Source organism: Gekko japonicus, unplaced genomic scaffold (genome assembly GCF_001447785.1).
Source record: "Gekko japonicus isolate JY-2015 unplaced genomic scaffold, Gekko_japonicus_V1.1 scaffold398, whole genome shotgun sequence".
In the NCBI taxonomy this organism is placed as follows: Eukaryota; Metazoa; Chordata; class Lepidosauria; order Squamata; family Gekkonidae; genus Gekko; species Gekko japonicus.
The window spans coordinates 529,557-549,858 of record NW_015164676.1 but is presented as its reverse complement, the minus strand read 5'-3'; the positions used below and the strand labels follow the sequence as shown (position 1 = coordinate 549,858).

The window sequence follows — 20,302 nt, the reverse complement described above, 5'->3', positions numbered from 1 at the left end:
AGCCCGATGACTCGGAAGCCTCGACGCGTGTAGAGCTGGAGCTGGCTGGCGAAGTCGGGGGGCACTGTGGGGGGGAGAGAAAGGCCGGGGCTCAGGGCCCATCTGCAACGCCTGGGCAAAAACGGCCCGGCTCCTTCCGGGCCATTGCCAGTTTGGAACAGCTTTGCTTGGCATTCATTATACTCCCAGGGACCGAGGGAGACCGGTGAGCAGAGGATGCCCTCCTGAGGATGGTTTGGGAGCTGCGGAACTCCCCAAACAGCACTTGATTCGGCCTCCTTTGCAGTGGTGAGAGGCAGCCTGCCCTTCCAGTGGCACCTGGGTAGCCACACACACCCGTGGGACGGAGCCGGGGCCCTTCCCGGGCTCCTGGGCTCCCTCCCCACTCAGCACAGCCCTGGCGTGAGGTGCAGAGGGCAGCCAAAGATGCAAAGGGAGAAGAAGAGGAGGAGAGATTGGCTTTATACCCCTTGCCCTCCACTCGGAGTCTCAGAGCAGCTGACAAACTCCTTCCCCTTCCCCTCCCCACACCAGACACCCTGGGAGGCAGGCAGGGCTGAGAGAGCTCTTTCGAGGACTGCTCCTGAGAGAACAGCTCCGAAAGAACTTGTGACTGACCCGAGGTCACACCAGCAGCTGCATGTGGAGGAGGAGTGGGGAATCAAACCCGGTTCTCCCAGATTAGAGTCCGCGCTCCTAACCACTACACCAAACTGTGCCCGCTGCCATTCTCCCTGCTTGCTGCAGGAGCCCAGCTGGGCAATGCTCGCCGGCCGGCAGGAGCCAAGGCTCAGGAGCCAAGGCGATCCGTCAGCCCAGAGGGCCCCTCCCCTCAGAGCTCCTGGAAGGTTCCACACAACAGCCCGGAGAACGAGCAGGGCGGAGGCTGACCTGATTCTGGGTGGCAGAAGCCGGCCACTCTCTCCGGAGCCCCCTTCATGAAGACGTGGTGGTCCCCATCGAGCTCCTGCACGACAACAGACATCCTCTGCAGGGCCGAAGAGAAGGGGAACTGGCGCAGGATGGCCAGGCCTCCCGAGGGGACCTGCGGGGGGGGGAGAAGGAGGAGGAGGAGGAGAAGGAGGAGGAGGAGGAGGAGAAGGAGAAGAGGAGGAGAAGGAGAAGAGGAGGAGAAGAGAAGGAGAAGAGGAGGAGAAGAATAGGAGGAGGAGGAGGAGGAGGGGAGGAGGAGGAGAAGGAGGAGGAGGAGGAGGAGAAGGGGAGGAGGAGGAGGAGAAGGAGGAGAAGTAAAAGAGGAGGAGGAGGAGGAAAAGAAGAGGAGGAGGAGAAGGAGACGAGGAGGAGAAACAAGGAGAAGAGGAGGAGGAGAAGAGTAAGAGAAGAGGAGGAGAACAAGAAGGACAAGAGGAGGAGGATGTGGAGGAGGAGGAAGAGAAGTAGAAGAGGAGGAGAATAAGTAGAAGAGGAGAAGGAGGAGGAGGAGAAGAGGAGGAAGAAGAGGAAGAGGAGAAACAAGGAGAAGAAGAAAAGAAGGTTGAGAAACAAGGAGAAGAAGAGGAGGAGGAGGAAGAGAAGGAGGAGGAGGAGAAGAGGAGGAGAATGAGAAGGACAAGAGGAGGAGGATGTGGAGGAAGAGAAGGAGAAGAAGGAGAAGGAGAGGAGGAGGAGAAGGAGAAGTGGAGGAGAGGAGGAGGAGGAGAAGGAGATTGGACTCAGAGTCTTCACTCAGAGTCTCAGAGCGGCTTACAAACTCCTTTTCCCTTCCCCTTCCCACAACAGACACCCTATGAGGTAGGCGGGGCTGAGAGAGCCCTTGACAGAAACTGCTCTTTTTTCAAGAACAGCTCTTGTCAGAACTACGGCTTGCCAAAGGCCATCCAGCCAGGTGCAAGTGGAGGAGGAGTGGGGAATCAAACCCGGGTCTCCCAGATTAGAGTCCGCGCACTCAACCACGACACCAAGAAAGGCCAGAGGGAGAGGCTGCAAGGAGAGTCAGGGGCTCCGGGCAAGGGGGGCAAACCAGCGAGGGCGGCCCACACGCCAGCCTCCTGGCCCCGTCTTTCCGCGGGGGCTCCCTCAGTCCCTCATATGAAAGGTCCATGACAGATGGAAAGAGGGAGAAGTAGCCCTTTCAGAAGGCGAGAGCCAGTGGGACACTCTCTGGGACGAAGTGAAGGAGGAAAGCTCACCGGGAGAAGAAACCCCCCCACCCCCCCATGACTACCCCTCCTGTCCTACCTTCCTGGCCCCCCCCCCGACCCTGACCCCGGTCTCAGAGCACGTGGAGATGATCCCTCCGGGGCCGGTGGAGGTCTAGACCTCCTAAACACCAAGGCTGAGGTCTGGTCAGGCTACGGCCCAGTTTAGAAAAGACCCCCCCCTCCCCAAGCTGGGGCCATGGGACCTCCCCGTCCTTTGACTGTCGGGGATGAAGGGCAGGGAGCTCCACTTACCTGGCCGGCTTTGGGTCCCGGTTTGACGACTACGGCATGCCCCAGTTCTCCCGCGTGGCCCTCCCTGTCCTTGGAATCCTCTGTTATTTCCTGTTGGTTTGAAAGGGGGGGGGTTTAGAGCTCTTTTATCCCACCGGGGTTGTGCACTCTATAAGAATGTCAGTTCACACACAGCTTACAAAAGATTCACAAGGAATTGAAAAGCAGATTGAAGACTACAGTAAATAAAATATACTGACATACAACCAACCTAGAAGAAGAAGAAGAGGAGGAGATCGGATTTATACCCCGCCCTTCACTACCCGAAGGTGTCTCAGAGGGGCTTACAAACTCCTCTCCCTTCCCCTCCCCACAACAGACAGACACCCTGTGAGGTGGGTGGGGCTGAGAGAGCTCTTGACAGAAACTGCTCTTTTTCAAGAACAGCTCTGAGAGAACATGTGACTGACCCAAGTTCATCCAGCAGCTGCAAGTGGAGGAGTGTGGAACCAAACCCGGTTCTCCCAGATTAGAGTCCGCGCACTTAACCATGACACCAAACTGGAGGAACAAAAACTAAAGGAACAAAAACTGTACTTTTAATTATATACAAAGGATGTATATAAAAATACAAGGTGGAACATAGGAAATATATAACTAAATATTGTATGAGATACCTAGCAGACAATTGAATGATGTGACGGTAACCAACCCCCATTTATGTATATATGTTTGTTCGTGATATGTTTGTCTTTTATAAAAATAAAAAAATACTGTATAGAAAAGCAGTTCAGAGGTTCAGGGAGAACTGGGTCTCACGGATGTGAAAACTACCTGGGGGGGGGAGCTGGGTACCTACGGATGACAAGGGGCTCCGGCCTTGAAGTCTAACTGCAAATAAGCCACCATCTCCCAGGCGGCAGGTGCACCTTGGTTTGCTCAGTGGGGGTCCCAAAACGCAGGAGATTCAGAACAGGCAGACCGACAGACTTATGGATGGAGAGGTGCGGCGGCTTCTCAGCGAGCATGAGACCCGGGAGAAACGATGGGCTGGACACCACCCAGGCCTAATGGGAGCCTACTGGACCCCAGTGAAGATTCAACATGGGTCACGAAGACCCCCCCCCCCAATGACTTGGCCACAGCTCCTGGCGCGCGGATTAAAAACTGTTCTGCGAGCATCCAACCCTCGCCTGCCAAGTTAGATGGGTCCCATTTGGGGGTTTATTTTTTAGCTGTTGAGTCACAGCCGACTGCTGACTTCTGATGACCCCGCAGGGTTCTCAAGGGAAGAGCGACTTGCCCTTGCCTCCCTCTGCCTCACAGCCCTGGGCTTCCTGGGCAGGTCTCCCTCCCAAGGACTAACCAGGGCCGCCCCTGCCTCGCTTCCAAGATGGGGCCATCCAGGCCAAGACAGATGGCTCCCCTGTGGGATACCTTTCACGTCGCCCAGGTAGGCTGGAAAGAGCCATCGTAAGCAACGTGCGCAACCTGACCAAGAAGCACGAGAGAAGACCCAGAGAGGAAGTCACAGCGGGACAGAAGGGAGGGGGAAAGGCAGCAAGGGGGCAGGGGTCCCACCCCTCCCCGCTCGGAACGCACTGCCCCCGGACCTGCTTAGGGGGCCAAGGCAGAGACTTACCCAGTGAGTCGCCTCAAACATCTTCAGGTCCAGCGGATCTCCCTGCATCTTCCCCTCCAGCAGCACCAAGGAGTGGCAGGTGACCATGGCCGCACAGGCCGGGCCCCAGGGCACCGAGCTCCCCGGGGAGAAGCTGCAGACACTCTGGAAGCTGGGGCCGGAGGAGAGAGACGGGAGGGGGGGCACGTCACACGCTTTCCAAGCAGACGAGGGGGTGAAGGCGCAGAAAGGGGGAGGGACCGTGGCAGGGAGAAGCCTGTGCCGGCTGAGCCCACCAGGTTACGCCAGCGGCCCGGCAAAAGGGCTCAGCAGACAAAACCCTGCAGGCTAAGGCTGCCCGGAGCCCGTTTCAGAAGCATGGCAGAACCGGTGGGGCTGGTTTGGGGTGGCAGTTGACCGTTTTAGGTTTCATTCATTAAAAACGTATCCGTGCTGCTTTCCCACCTCCAAATCGGGTTCCTCGAGGCGGCCCACACAAAAACACAGACACTTTCAACAATTAAAAACAACCCCGAAAATTAGAAAATAATTATATTAAAACACATAAACAAGAAATGCCAGAAGCGGGGAGGAGGGACGGTAGCCGTTACTGGAGGTATGCCAGACAAAACAAAACAAAACAAACATGTCTTTACCCGCTGGCGCTATCTGAATGGCAAATGACTTGTTATGGGTGCTTCCGTGGGTAACAGAACTAAGAGAGATCCCACTCAAAGGCCTTGCAGATTTTGCATGAGACAGAGCCATGGGCTTGTTTAATATAAGGCTGCTTCTTCACTCTTCTGAGATAATCCACCACCACCCCGAGTCCTAGGGATGGGGAGGGCTAGAAACCAAAAGAGTCAGATGGTATGAGAGGGGGGGGGGAGAGAGAGAGAGAGAGAGCTACCTCTGTCCATCGGTCAGGACAAGTTCCCAGAGATCCAGGCCATCCTCAGTGAGTGTACCAGTCTGTGGAAATGTACATGTCAGATTCAGAATCGCGCTGCGAAGGAATGGGCCAGAGGATCTACCTACGGCCAGAGGGAAGGATCTGCCCAGCTGACCGGCCTGCCAGGGTTTGGGGTGTGGGAACAGAAACCTCTCCCAACCTGAGGAGAGCAGACGGCTGGGGCTGTCCTTGGGACACAAGATCTCTGACCCAGATCCCTGCAGCCTCCCTGGCCCCAGAAACTCCTTGTGTGCCACCCTCCGTGCCCGCCTGCAGCCCAAGAGGAGGCACCAGTCTCTGTCCCCGCCAGAACCCCTGGGCCCCAGCAGCTGCCCCACCCCAGGGGATGCGGACGCCAGCAGCCTCCTTCAAACACAGATGAAGTACGTGCACGCATGCGCCCACGGTCCCCCCACTCGTCCCAAAAGGAGGAACCTGCTTCTTCCCCGCCGCTCAGCAGGTCAGGTATTTGTGAGCATTCCGTGGCATCACAACCGATGAGCCAGTGGCTGGAGAAGGCCTGACGGAGGCCGCCACCCTTATTTCCTCCGGCTGTATTTCCTCCCCCCGTCTGGCTCCCCGGTGCACGCAGGCGCAAGTGAGGACACGCACCTTGTCGAAGCAGACGAGGTTCAGCTGGCCACACATATTGATCCTCTGGGGGCTGATGCAGAAGATCCCTTTCTTCTTCAGCCGCCTCTGCGTGTAGATGATCCCGGTGGTCAGGGCAGCGGGGAGGGCGGGAGGGACGGCGATGGTGATCACGTCCAGGGCCTTCTTCACCACCTCGCCGGCCGCTTCCTGGCTCAAGGCGGAGAGACCGGGTCATCCGGAAGCTCAGCAGAACCAGTGGCTCAAAGGACAGGCCAGGGCGGGGGGGGGATGGTGGTGCAGAACCTGGCCTGCAGCTGACCCCGAGAGGGCCGCTGGTGTCCCAAGGCTGCTTCTGGGCCCAGGGTTGCCAAGCCCAGGCTGGGAGATTCCTGGAGACGAGAAGGGGTGGAGCCTGGGGAGGGCGGGGTTCGGGGAAGGGAGGGGCCTCAACAGGGCTACAATGCCACAGAGCCCGCTCTCCAAAGCAGCCCTTTTCTCCAGGGGCACTCGGGCCTCTGCAGTCAGGAGATCAGTTGTCTTTCTGGGAGATCTCCAGGTGGGACCTGGAGACCCCCTGGAATTACAGGTCAGACTACAGAGAACAGTTCCCCTGGAGAGAGTGGGTGCTCTGGAGGGTGGACTCCATGGCAATTGGTCCCCCTGTCCTCCCCAGGCTCCACCTCTAAATCCTCAGGGGTCTCCCAACCTGGGTATGGTAACCCTAACCCCCCCCCCCCAATCCAGAGCCAGTTTGGTGTCGTGGTTAAGTGCAGGCGGACTCTAATCTGGGAGGACCAGCATGGACGGCTTCAAAAGGGAATTAGATGCGCATATGGAGCAGAGGTCCATCAGTGGCTATTAGCCACAAGGTATAGATAGGGGCTCTGGGGCAAGGGATGCTCTGTCTTCTTGGTGCTTGGGGTGGGGGGGCTACAGTGGGAGGGGCTTCTAGTGTCTTGGCCCCACTGCTGGACCTCCTGAGGGCACCTGGTATTTCTGGCCACTGTGTGACACAGAGTGTTGGACTGGATGGGCCTTTGGCCTGATCCAACATTGGCGTCTCTTATGTTCTTATGTTCTTATTAACCAGGTTTGATTCCCCACTCCTCCTCCACTCACACCTGGCTGGATGACCTTGGGCAAGCCGTAGTTCTGATAAGAGCTGTCCTTGAAAAAGAGCCGTTTCTGTCAAGAGCTCTCTCAGCCCCACCCGCCTCACAGGGTGTCTGTTGTGGGGAGGGGAAGGGAGAGGAGTTTGTCAGCCGCTCTGATACACCTTTGGGTAGTGAAGGGCGGGGTATAAATCCAATCTCTTCTTATTTTTCTTCAGTTTGGTGTTGTGGTTAAGTGCGCGGACTCTAATCTGGGAGAACTGGGTTGGATTCCCCACTCCTCCGCTTGCACCTGGCTGGATGACCTTGGGCAAGCCATAGTTCTGACAAGAGCTGTTCTTGAAAAAGAGCAGCTTCTGTCAAGAGCTCTCTCAGCCCTGTCTCCCTCACAGGGTGTCTGTTGTGGGGAGGGGAAGGAGTTTGCAAGCCGCTCTGGGACACTTTCCGGTAGGGAAGGGCCATGGGGTATGAATCCAATCTCCTCCTCCTCCTCCTCCATCCCCCACCAGTGACTGGGGGAGACCTGGCACCCCTAACTGGCCCAACGCGGAGCTGCCAACCCTACTAAAGCAAGTGCCAGGGAGCCAGAGGAGCCCTTCTGCCAGAAAACAGCTGCGCCCTCCACAAACAGCTCCCCGCCTCCACCAGGCCCTGCTTTCCCCTCTGTCCCTCCTGGCTGCCTCTGTGAGGACAGCCGCTCTGGGAACAAGCCCCCTCCCCCCCTGCCTTGCATGCCCTTCCTGACTGCCAGGAAGCCTGGGGGGGAGGGGCCTCAGCCAGCTCCAGTGCCACAGAGTTCGCCCTCCAAAGCAGCCCTTTTCTCCAGGGGGACTGGACTCTGTCGCCTGGAGACCAGCTGAAATCCTGGGAGATCTCCAGGCCCCACCTGGAGCCAGGCCACCCTGATCTCATCCCATGCACAGAAGGGTGGGGGACCTGCTCCCTCTAAGCTGTGGACTCCTGTGAGCAAAAATACTAAGAACATAAGAGACGCCAATGCTGGATCAGGCCAAAGGCCCATCCAGTCCAACACTAGTGGCCAGAAATACCAGGTGCCATCAGGAGGTCCAGCAGTGGGGCCAGGACACTAGGAGCCCCCCCCCACTGTTGACCCCCCCCCAAGCACCAAGCACCAATTATCCCATGCATAATCTTATAAACCTCAATCTACTTCGTGAACTGCTGGCATGAAAGCTGGGAGCGACGAGCGATTTGGCTACTGCATCAATGAGTTTGCTCTGGAGCCACATCCTTCCTGAGCTAAGGTGAAAATCGTGAGCCAGAGGCTAAAATACTGGGAGCTAGCTCACACTAACTCAGCTTAGAGGGAACACTGGTGAGGGGGATGTGCCCAAAGTTTAAGGAAGCACTGCATATATTTCAATCTTGCTCTAAACCTCTGGCTTTTCCCTTTTCCTTAGATGTTATTCCCCCTCCTCTCCCAGCCTCACCAATTCTAGAAACTTTCTGTCTTTATCAAAGGAGGGCCTGGAGACCCCCAGACTGAGAGGAGGTCCAGCACAGAACTCGGTGCACAGAAGCCTGCCACGGGGGGGGGTGTGTCCAGTAGAGTTAGCCTGCCCCACACCACGCTGGACGGTGGCTGCGCCCAAATTCAAAGCATCAGCTCTCTGTTCCAGGACGTTCCATTTTGCTAATTTTAACACAATGAAGCACCCACTGTGGTACCCCTGGGCGGGCAGCCCAGCCCACAAGTAGAGGGCACCCAAGACCACTCCCCAAGAGTCATGCATGCATTATTTCAGGGTCACCTGGATCTAGGGTCAAGAGAATTCCTGGAAAGAAATTGTCAGCTGATGCTGCCATGGGTTGGAATGTTCTGCCCGAGGGATGGGCTTGCCCACCCTCCCCACTCCTTGCTCCGTGCTTGCGCTTATCTTGCAGATGTCCTTGGAGCTAGAGGTGCTTCTTCCCCTGGCTCCCCGTTGGGAATCTAATGGCTGGGTGTTTGCAGGGACGGCTCAAGGTGTTTCTGCGCCCTAGGCGAGGCTGCCTTCTGGTGCAGATGCCAACCTCCCGGTGGGGCCTGAACACCTCTGGAGCCAGCCACCCTTTTGCTACCGCCGCCACCGCCTCCCCCGCTGCAGCTGTCAGACCCAGCGAGCACGCCCCACTTGTTCCTGCAGTGCCCTCCAAGATGGAAGAGAGATTTCTCTCATGCTCCGCTTCCGAAGGCAGTTTGGGAGGGAGGTGGGGGGGATCCTGTCTCCAGGCGGGGGATGCTCACCGGATGCCTCTCCCCAATTAGCGAAGTGCTGACACTCAGAGAGCTCCTCGCGGGCTTTTGGGGGCGGGGGGGGGGAGGCACAGCTCGGTGCCCCATCCAGGGCCCAGCACTCTAGGCGAATGCCTAGTTCGCCTAGTGGGTGAGCCAGCCCTGGGTGTTTGCCCGCGCTTATGCGTGCTTGCTTATTGGCTTTGTAGTATCAGGGGGTCTCCTTTGAAGGGGGTATATCCCAGGTACCCCGCGCTTCTCCCGCCATTCCTGACACGAGAGCCCATGGTGTCTCAAGTACTCTCTCTCTCTCTCAATAAACTGAATCTTGTGTTGAGACCTGGTGTTGTGTGTGATTGACTGGGAACCCCGACAGAAACACAGGGAACTGGTTGTGTGGGGGGGAACTATGGTAGCAAAAAAGGGAGAAAGGATTTGGGAAAATTTAATGGCCAGTCCTTATGGACTCTTCGGGGGGGGGAGTGGACGTGGGCAGGGCTTCCCAAAAACAAGGCATACGGGACAGACTCCAAACTGAACTTGAAACCTGGTGATGTTTGAGATGTAAATCCTGAAATATGGCTCATCATAGTTACACAGAATATTGATTCAGCTCAAGCGCTAGAAGAAGGAGCTCCCGGAAGAGATCCGGGCCCTGCGGGACCTCTCTCAGTTCCGCAGGGCCTGCAAGACAGAGCTCTTCCGCCAGGCCTTCGAGTAGGAGCCGCCGCCACCACTATTCCACCTTTGCCCCTATGCTCTGGCGTATTAACAGCATGATTGCCTGGCCCTCCAAGGGGGGAGCGAGGCGCCTGGGCACGGCTTAGATGATAAGATTTTAGGAAGTAGTTTGGAAGTTAAGATCTACCCCTCTTGTCTAAATCTGTTTGTAAATATTGTATTTTATTGTAATTTATTGTTTTTAAACTATGTGTTTACTGTTTTAACCTCGGCACATGGTGCCCTTGTTAGCCACCCTGAGCCTTCAGGGGAGGGCAGGATATAAATTCAAATATAAATAAATAAAATAAATAAAATTTCTACACCAGCCCCTCAGGTGCTCCCTGTCCCCTCACCCCACCCCACAACTTACCCCATTGAGCACAAAGACGCACACGGTGTACACCATCCCGATCCCAGCAGTTCCAACCAGGAACATGAGGAACCGGATGGCATCCCTGTAGAGCCGGAAACTCATGGGTTTGGGGTACAGGATTGATCTCACCAGGTCCCCTTTCGCGGTGTTGAAACCTGGGAAGGCAAAGCAAACCCGCAAGGTGTGAGCAAGCGGGGAAGACAAGCAGCCGCTTTCAGAGCCAGTCCCTGAGAGACAGGAGGACGGGACTCTGCGCCCACCACGCCCTCGAGCGGCTTCTGATTTCTGGTCACCCGATGTGACCCTACGAATTAATGACCTCCAAAGCTTCCTACTGTACTGTGTACAGTTCTGGTCACCACACCTCAACAAGGATATTATACCATTGGAAAAAGTGCAGAAAAGGTCAAGTAGAATGATCAAAGGGCTGGAACACTTTCCCTATGAAGAAAGGTTAAAGCGCTTGGGGCTCTTCAGCTTGGAGAAATGACGGCTGAGGGGTGACATGATTGAGGTTGATAAGATTATGCATGGGATAGAGCAGGTCGAGAAAGAGGTACTTTTCTCCCTTTCTCACAATACAAGAACTCGTGGGCACTCCATGGAATTGCTGAGCGGTCAGGTTAGAATGGATAAAAGGAAGTCCATCTTCACCCAAAGAGTGATTAGCACATGGAATTCACTGCCACAGGAGGGGGTGGCAGTTACGAGCCTGGGCGGCTTCAAGAGGGAATAAGATAAACATCTGGAGCAGAGGTCCATCTGTGGCTATTAGCCACAAGGTATAGATAGGGACTCTGGGGCAAGTGATGCTCTGTCATCTTGGTCCTTGGGGGCTTCAACAGTGGGATGGCTTCTAATGTCCTGGCCCCACTGGTGGACCTCCTGATGGCACTGGTATTTCCATGGAGGCCCAGGTAGCCACCACTGCCAAGTTGGCCTTTTATCATCTCAGGCTGGTTAGGCAGTTGGTTCCCTTCCTCAACCGCACTGACCTGGCTACAGTGATCCACGCAATGGTCACCTTGAGACTAGACTACTGTAACGCTCTCTACATGGGGCTGCCTTTGTCGCAGATTCAAAAGCTGCAGCTAGTGCAGAATGCTGCGGCCAGGCTTTTGATGGGTCTCCTTAGATGGGAGCACATCCAGCCTGTGCTAAGGACACTGCACTGGCTGCCAATAGCATACCGAGTCCACTTCAAGGTGCTGGTTCTTACCTTTAAAGCCCTTAATGGCTGGGGTCCAACATACCTACGGCACCGCCTTTCCCTGTATATACCCCAGAGAGCACTACGGTCTGGGTCTCAAAACCGGCTGACCCTCCCTGGCCCAAGGGACGCCAGGCTAGCTGCTACTAGGGCCGGGGCCTTTTCGGTGGCGGACCCTACCTGGTGGAACGAGCTCCCGGAGGAGATCAGGGCCCTGTGGGACCTTTCGCAGTTCCGCCGAGCCTGCAAGACGGAGCTCTTCCGCCGGCATATAGTTAGGGGCCGCCGCAGCAGCACACGGCTCGCAAAGTCATCATCAAGCAGCTGCCATAAGAGTTGACGAGCGGAGGGGGAGTTATTACAACTGACCTCCAGGTGACAGAGATCAGCTCCCCTGGAGAAAAAGGCTGCTTTGGAAGGTGGACTCTGTGACACAGTACCCTACCAGGGTCCCTCCTGTCCCTCAAACCCCGCCCTCCCCAGGCTCCACCCACAAAATCTCCAGGAATTTCCCCACCTCGGCACTCCGAGTCTTCCCTTTACCCTTCTGGAAGCCTTCCTAAAAATCCCTCTCTCTCTCTCTCTCTCTGCAGATACAGACACTGTAATCCACACTCCGGGGCAGGCTGCTTAAGAAAAACAAACTGCCGTGGAGAAGCTCCCCGATGCCACAATGCAACCGCCACAATGAAACAACGGTTATGAGGGGGTTAACAGTTCCTGATCTCCATCCAATGATCATGTGGGTCTTGGTTCCCTCTTCTGGCAGGGTCACCCAGGGGTAGTTCCAAGCCAGGCCCCGGGGTAGTTCCAAGTTCCAGACCTCAGGCGCCAAGGAATACAAAGACACAGGAAGAGCCCTGCTGGATCAGACCAGGGAGGGTCCATCCAGTCCAGCCTCCTGTCTCACACAGGGGCCAACCAGTCCCTCTGGAGGGCCAACAACAGGGCACAGAGGCTGAGGCCTTCCCCTGAGAAGAACATCAGAGGAGCCCAGCTGGATCAGACCAGGGAGGGTCCATCTAGTCCAGCATCCCGTCTCACACAGCAGCCAACCAGTTCCTTTGGAGGGCCAACAACAGCGCACAGAGGCTGAGGCCTTCCCCTGATAAGAACATCAGAAGAGCCCTGCTGGATCAGACCAGTAAGGGTCCATCTACTCCAGCATCCTGTCTCAAACAGGGGCCAACCAGTTCCTCTGGAGGGCCAACAACAGGACATGGAGGTCGAGGCCTTCATAAGAACATCCGAAGAACCCTGCTGGGTCAGACCAGTGAGGGTCCATCTAGTCCAGCCTCCTGTCTCACACAGGGGCCAACCAGTTCCTCTGGCAGGCCAACAACAGGACACGGAGGTCGAGGCCTTCATAAGAACATCCAAAGAGCCCAGCTGGATCAAACCAGTGAGGTCCACCTAGTCAAACATCCCGTCTCACACAGCGGCCAACCAGTTCCTCTAGAGGGCCAACAACAGGACACGGAGGTCGAGGCCTTCATAAGAACATCCAAAGAGCCCAGCTGGATCAGACCAGGGAGGGTCCATCTAGTCCAGCATCCCGTCTCACACAGCAGCCAACCAGTTCCTCTAGAGGGCCAACAACAGGACACGGAGGTCGAGGCCTTCATAAGAACATCCAAAGAGCCCAGCTGGATCAGACCAGGGAGGGTCCATCTAGTCCAGCATCCCGTCTCACACAGCAGCCAACCAGTTCCTCTAGAGGGCCAACAACAGGACACGGAGGTCGAGGCCTTCATAAGAACATCCAAAGAGCCCAGCTGGATCAGACCAGGGAGGGTCCATCTAGTCCAGCATCCCGTCTCACACAGCAGCCAACCAGTTCCTCTAGAGGGCCAACAACAGGACACGGAGGTCGAGGCCTTCATAAGAACATCCAAAGAGCCCAGCTGGATCAGACCAGGGAGGGTCCATCTAGTCCAGCATCCCGTCTCACACAGCAGCCAACCAGTTCCTCTAGAGGGCCAACAACAGGGCACAGAGGCCGAGGCCTTCCCCTGATGTGGCCTCGTGGCTCTGGGATTCAGAGCATTAGTGCCTCTGACTGTGGAGATTCCCTTCAGTCACCATGGCTGGTAGCCGTTGGTATGACTTATCCTCCATGAATCCATCTAATCCCCTTTGAAAGCTGCTTATTCCGTGGCCACCACTACATCCTCTGGCAGCGAATTCCACATCTGAATCACTCTCTGTGTCAAGGAGTATTTCCTTTTGCCCACCCTGACCCTACTGCTTCATTGGATGCCCTCGCGTTCTAGTATTTTGGGAGCGGGAGAAAAATTCCTCTTTGCCAACCCTCTCCACCCTGTGCCTAATTGTATAAACCTCTACCCTGTGACCCCCCCACCCCCCTTAGTTTCCTCTCTTGGTTCCCTGAGATCTTGGCTACAGAACCACTCCCCCCCACACACGCAGACCATGGATGCATTGCCAGCCCTCCAGCTGCTCACCCCCAGCAAGCCAGTGGATGCTGGCCGGATTGTGTGCCCCACCCTCATGGGCCCCGTGCGTGGTGTGGTGTGGTGTGGTGTGGTGTGGTGTGGCAGCCCGAGGGCCGTGGAGGCCGCTCCTGCAGGCATCCCCTCAGAACAAGCTCTGGAGGCAGAGGCTGCAGGCGGGGCTTGCACAACTGGACGTTTGCTTCCCTCTGCAAGGGGCGCATCTGTCAACCCAGAGACACTCACCGGTGCTCAGCACCACCGCCTTGGCGGGCTCCTTGCCCTCTCCCTTGGCCTGGATGACCTGGGTGCCGCAGAAGAGGACGTGCCTCCGGTAGTCGTCCTCGCAGCTCGTTTGCCAGGGCTGCTGGCTGTCGTCTCGGGGCAGGTGGGTCTTGGTGACCGGAATGCTTTCCCCTGGAGGAGACCAAAGTGGGCTGAAAGGGGCAGATCTGGGGGCTGATCCGCGGGACACTGGCTCCCGTGGCCTGAATCAGTGACGCTCATTGGAGTCACGCCTTGCTTTTGCATGTGCTTTTCCTGCTTCTGCTGAACAAGGGGAAGTTCATGTTACTATTGTCTTGTGCCCAGAAATCAGACCGGTGGGGTCACCTAGCCAAACTTCTACCACCTTTCCTTCCCTGGGATAACAGTAGAAACCAGTGGGCCGTTCCACAGCTGCCGTTGGCTGGTCACAGGATAATAGACTCACAGAGTTGGAAGGGACCTCCAGGGTCATCTAGTCCAACCCCTTGCACCATGCAGGAAATTCATAAATCCCTCCACCCCACCGACCCCTGCTCCATGCCCAGAAGATGGCAAAAAACCTCCAGGATCTCCAGCCAAACTGACGATCGGCATTTCCCTGGACGTGGAAGAAAGGACCACAAGAACTAAGCACTGATGCAACCCTTCCTGCCCTCCCTTCTCATCATCTGCCCAAGTTCACAGAATCCGCATTGCTGTCAGATGGGGCCATCTAGCCTCTGTCTGAAAACCTCCAAAGAAGAAAGAGAGCCCGCCTCCTCCCGACGAAGCCTGTTCCACTAAGGAACCGATCTGTCAGGAAGTTCTTCCTAATGTTTCGTCGAAAACTCTTCTGATTTCGTTTCGACCCGTTCGTTCCGGTCCGACCTTCTGGGGCAACAGAAAACAACTCCACACCATCCTCTAGATGACAGCCCTTCAGGTCCTTGAAGATAGTTATCATATTGTCTCTCAGTCCTCTCCAGGCTAAACATACCCAACTCCTTCAATGATTCCTCCTAGAACTTGGTCTCCAGACCCCCCTCACCATCTTCGTTGCCCTCCTCTGGACACGTTCCAGCTTGCCTGTATCCTTCTTAAACTGTGGTGCCCCAAACGCAACATAGTACTCTAGGTGAGGTCTAACCAAAGCAGAGCAAAGTGGTACCATCACTTCACGTGATCTGGAAACTACTGTTGCTGTAGCCCAACATCTCATTTGCCTTTTTAGCTACCGCATCACAGTGCTGACTCACGTTCAGTGTATGGTCTACTAAGACCCCTAGATCCTTTTCGCACACCCTACTGCCAAGACAAGTCTCCCCCAACCTATAGTGATGCATTTGATGTTTTTGTAGCCATCACGTTCCTATCATGTTCCAACTTCATTTCAGAGGTACTGTTGAAGTCAGGCAGGTCGTGGGTGCCAGGGTTGGAGGCCCAGGGGGCTCCAGGGTTGGAGGAGGAGGGCCTCCACTGCATGTGGGGCTACCCCCTCCCTCCGGGCCTTCAGCCGCATTCCCAAATGTCTCTCCACCAAGGAGCAGGGAGCCAAAGAGAGACAGCCTAGCTCCGCAAAACCTGGGGCCAGAACCTGGGTCAGTCGGTGAGGCAGCTGTCAGGGCTGGGCTTTAATAATAGAATCACAGAATGTTAGGATTGGAAGGGACCTTGCAGGTCACCAAGTCCAACCCCCTGCACTCTTCAGGCGCATAGCCAAAAGAGAGCCCTGCAACATACCCAAAAGATGGCCGTCCAGCCTCCTCCGCTTGAAAACGTCCAGCGAAGGAGCCTCCATCACCTCCCGAGGCAGACTGTTCCACTGCTCAACCACTCTTACAATTAGGAGGTTTCTCCTGATGTTTAGCTGGTAACGACTCCCTTGTGATTTCCACCCATTAGATCTAGTCTTGCAAATATGATTCTATGACCCTAGGCAGGGACAAGATCCAGGGACCAGCTATTCCATGGGGTCTGTCCTGGTCATAGATAGGGGGCACCCCCCTGGCCCAGCCTGGCCTTGCACCCTTGGGGAACCCGGTGAGTCCTGCAGCTTCCCCGGCCCCACCTTTGCTTCTCAGACCCCCAACCATTACGAGGCCCTCCCAGGCCGAGTGACCGCAGCCCCACCAAGCAGGATCCAGCTGTATCTGCCGACACCACCTCCAAATACCTCCGGCCACCTCGGGCCTGTCCTTTCTTTCCACCATAACTTTCCTTTGGGCTTGGCCAGCAGAAGATCCCCGTTGGATCCCTGCATCCCTGTTAAAGGAATCTCCAGTAGCAGATCCTGGGGGAGAAGATCCTTCTCTCTCGGAGACTTCAGGGAGCTGCTGCTGCTGGTGGTCAGGAGAGACCAGGGGCCAGTGTGTGTCCATCGCCTCCCGGGGCTGGTGGCTCACGGGCAGTGAACCGCAAGGAAGCCAGAGGCACCGGCAGCCAGTGTCAGCCCCCTGGGTGATCCTGCCAGACTGGACTGGGCTCCTTACCCGTCAGCATGCCCTCGTTCACAATGCACACGCCGCTGACCAGGATGGCATCACAGGGCAGCATCAGCCTGCCGCCTTCCAGGACCAGCAGGTCTCCGGGGACCAAGTGGCGCGACTCCATCGTCTGCACACCTGTGAGGGTGGAGAGAGACACACACACAGAGAGAGACCTCTAGGGGACTCAAGGAGCAGGAGAGAAGCTGCCTCCCCAGGCCAGGCCCCACGAGCACTCCCTGAAACCTGCCCCCCCCCCCCCAACACAGAAGATCTGGGAGTAGGTTCCACCTGTAGCAAGAGGGCTGAGGATGGGGGGCCACTAAGCCTTCCGAGTAGCGGGGGATCCAGGTGGGAACCCCTCAGGCCAAAACTCAGGCCCATTCTGCATCTAGCATTTGCTCCATTGTTTTACCAAACCCACACTGGAACGGGAAAAGATGCGGCTCGAAACCGCATTCAGATACCCCGGGGGGGGGGACACTGTACTGACTGCACAGTCACCCTTGAATGGCCATAAAACGGCCATAAATCTATGCAGACTCGTGGGCACTCCATGAAATTGCTGAGCAGTCGGGTTAGAATGGATAAAAGGAAGTCCTTCTTCACCCAAAGAGTGATTAACACGTGGAATTCCCTGCCACAGGAGGTGGCGGGGGCTACAAGCACGGACGGCTTCAAGAGGGAGATCAAAGGAAGTGAAACCAATCTGACAATCAAAGAAAGTGAGTGGCATGCAATGTAGAGGGGAATTTCTGTTCCAACCTGGGTTTGGTGAAACAGCGGAGCGAATGCTAGATGCAGAACGGGCCTCAGTCTGAACCTGACTCAGAGTGAACCTGACCCTCCACTTCCCCAAGGAAAAGCTCCTTCTCCAGACGGGCACAAAGAATCACTGCGGGTCAGAAGAAGAAGAAGAAGAAGAGATTGGATGTATACCCCATGGCCCTTCACTACCCAAAGGTGTCTCAGAGTGGCTTATAAACTCCTTTCCCTTCCCCACCCCACAACAGGCACCCTGTGAGGCAGGTGGGGTTGAGAGATCCCTTTCCAGAACTGTCCTTGAGAGAACAGCTTTTGTCAGAACTGTGGCTTGCCCAAGGTCATCCAGCCAGGGGCAAGTGGAGGAGAGGGGAATCAAACCCGGCTCTCCCAGCTTACAGTCCGCGCACTTAACCACGATACCAAAAGGCCCACCTCCCTTCCTGGCCCAGCTCTTCTCTATTCCAGACAGCCCACCCCAGCTGATCCCCAGGCCCACTGGCCCCAAATGCCTCTTCCTGCAAAAGCACGCATTTGGAGGATACCATTTAGGGGGAAGAGAAGTCCCGGTGGCTTGGTTTACATCCCCAGCTCCAACAAGACCTCTTTCATTCCCCTCTTTGCACTCCCTTCTGAATGCCGTGTCGGGTGTTGGATGCGGGCATCCCACAACCGGCCAGATCGCCCCGCTGCAGGCAGTGTTCGGTCAGCAGGCTCTACAAAAACACACTGCCTGTTGTGAGAACGGGCAGCACAAAACACAGGGCCAGGGTGCTCCTGGAAGCCAGCTTCTACTCTTGCTGCAGGCTGTTGTGAAGCAGCCCCTCTTCTAGTGTACCTAAAAACCCAGGAGCTCTGTATTCAGACCCTGCACCGGGAGACCGGCTGGCCTGTGGCTGATCCGATCGTTTTCATGGCCAGGTCATGCTCTGGGGAGCACCCTTTCCTCTGGCTAATTGTCCAGTACTGTCAATTTGGCTTAGATGGGGTGGGCTCCACAAGGAGTCGGGTTCAAATGGTTTTGGGGGAGCAGGTCTTGAGCAGGGCCTGGCCAGGAGTCAGACGACCTGCCCACTGAAGGAAGACATCTTTGTCAGGCAGAAGAGGCCCCCACCGTGGGGCAAAGGGCCCAGAAAAAGCACCAGAGCTGTTATGTATCGAGCCTGAGCAATCCCTGAAGGTGGACCTTGAACTGGGTGAGCTTGCTCCCCAAGAACAATAGCTGAGCAGGATCCTGGGATTGACCAACAGATAAGCAGTGTAAATGTAAACGGCCTATCCTTGGGAGTGTGTGTGGGGGGTGTGGGGGGTGTTTGCATGCTTTATAAGCAGGGCTCAAGCCCTACTGGGGGCCCTTGTTGTGTTCCTGAAATCACTAAATAAACTAGAGCTGATCACTGCAATGCGTCCAGAACCCGGTATTTAACAAGAGCACGAGAAGAGTCCTGCTGGATCAGACCCAGGGTCCATCTAGTCCGGCAACTTCTTCCGCACAGCAACCGACCAGTTGCCCTGGAGGGCGAACAACAGGGGACGAAGGCCTTCCCCAGAGGTTGCCTCCCAGCACTGGGATTCAGAGGTTGGCTGCCTCTGAACATGGAGGCTCCTCTCAGTCTCCATGGCCAGTAGCCATTGACAATCTCTCTCTCCTCCAGGAATGTGTCTAATCCGCTTTTAAAGCCGCCTGTGGCCATCGCTGCACCCACCGGTGTGGTGGTGAATTCCCCGATTTAATTCTTTTTGTCTGCAGCAGGTGACCTCTGAATAGCACTCATTGTTTCTCCAGAAACACAAGACAGCCGAGGGATTAGGGCAGGAGGAAGAGCTTTAACTCGCAGCCCTGACTCAGCTGGGGTGGCAAAGGACCCTCCCTCCAGAAACCACCAAGAGCTCCAAGGAGGGAGGGGTGCCCGTTTGGATCACCCGTGAGGAGGTGACAGAGGAAAAACCAGGCAGCCCCGCCACCCAGCTTCCAGGGAGAAGCCCGCAACATTTTTTTACTCTCTCACCTGCCCACGGGCACCTGTGCCAATCACGTGGGCACTGCTGTGGAGGGTGGCCCTACAGAAAGACAGCATGGAGTAGTGGTTAGAGAGTCAGGCTAGAATCAGGGAGACCCAGGTTCGAATCCGCACTCTGCCCTGGAAGCTTGAATCAGCCATTCTCTCTCGTCCTAGCCTACCTCACAGGGATGTTGTTGTAAAGATAAAATGGAGGAGAAGAGAATTATGTTGTAAGCTAGTTGAGGGGGCATTGAGGAGCACTGAGAGCCAGTTTGGTGTCATGGTTAGGAGCGCGGACTCTAATCTGGGAGAAAGGGGTTTGATTCCCCACTCCTCCTCCACATGCAGCTGCTGGGGTGACCCTGGGTCACTCATGGCTCTCTCAGAGCTGTTCTCTCAGAAGCAGTCCTTGAAAGAGCTCTCTCAGCCCCACAGACCTCACAGGGTGTCTGCTGTGGGGAGGGGAAGGGAAAGGAGGTTGCGATGTAAGTCTCTCTGAGACTCCTTCTGGTAGTGAAGGGCCGCGGGGTATCAGAGTGGGAGACAAATGGAGGAAGTAAATAAAGATTTGCCTTGCCAGGGAATTATGCCATTGGCTGGGGGGGGGAGTGCAAAGTGCCACCAGGAGGTGTGGCCAGCAGAGATGGCTGCCCATCAGGTGGGTGGGGCAGGACCAGTTTGCTTGTGGAACAAGCCCAAGGAACCCCCTCCTCCCTGCATGCGCACAAGGAAGGAGAGGGGATGGGGAAGGGGGAGCATGCCAGCGCCGCTCTAGGCATCTCTCTGGATGTGCAAAAGGAACCAAACCCACGGAGATGCAGTCCCGCCTCCCGCCTCTTCAGGGATACGGATGAGTGGAGGTCAGCTCTTCCCCTCACCCCGGGAGCTCATTTATCCCTCCCTTCCTCCAAGCTCAGGTTCCAATTCATGGTTCTTCCCCAACATTCTATCCGCACAACAACTCTGCGGGGTAGGCTGGGTTGAGAGACAGAGACCGATTCCCCACAAGCAGCTGTGCCGCCGTCCCTCTTCCGTCCCCCCGTCCCCCGTCGTACGGGTCGATTCCACACTATTCGCTGCATGGCTGCATTTTGACCCGCATCTCCCCCCCCCCCCCCCCCCATCTCCCCCCCCCCTCTCC

The 20,302-nt window shown here is 56.2% G+C and overlaps 1 protein-coding gene across 1 annotated transcript in view; it reads right to left on the bottom strand.

Moving 5' to 3' along the window:
* Positions 1-20,302, bottom strand: part of ATP13A4 (ATPase type 13A4) — an 89,350-nt gene that overhangs the window by 28,998 nt on the left and 40,050 nt on the right. The window contains 9 exon segments of the mRNA XM_015409276.1: positions 2-64; positions 892-1,045; positions 2,415-2,504; positions 4,036-4,186; positions 4,925-4,986; positions 5,579-5,767; positions 10,002-10,159; positions 13,914-14,084; positions 16,403-16,534. Coding sequence (XP_015264762.1) covers positions 2-64; positions 892-1,045; positions 2,415-2,504; positions 4,036-4,186; positions 4,925-4,986; positions 5,579-5,767; positions 10,002-10,159; positions 13,914-14,084; positions 16,403-16,534 — 1,170 coding nt within the window.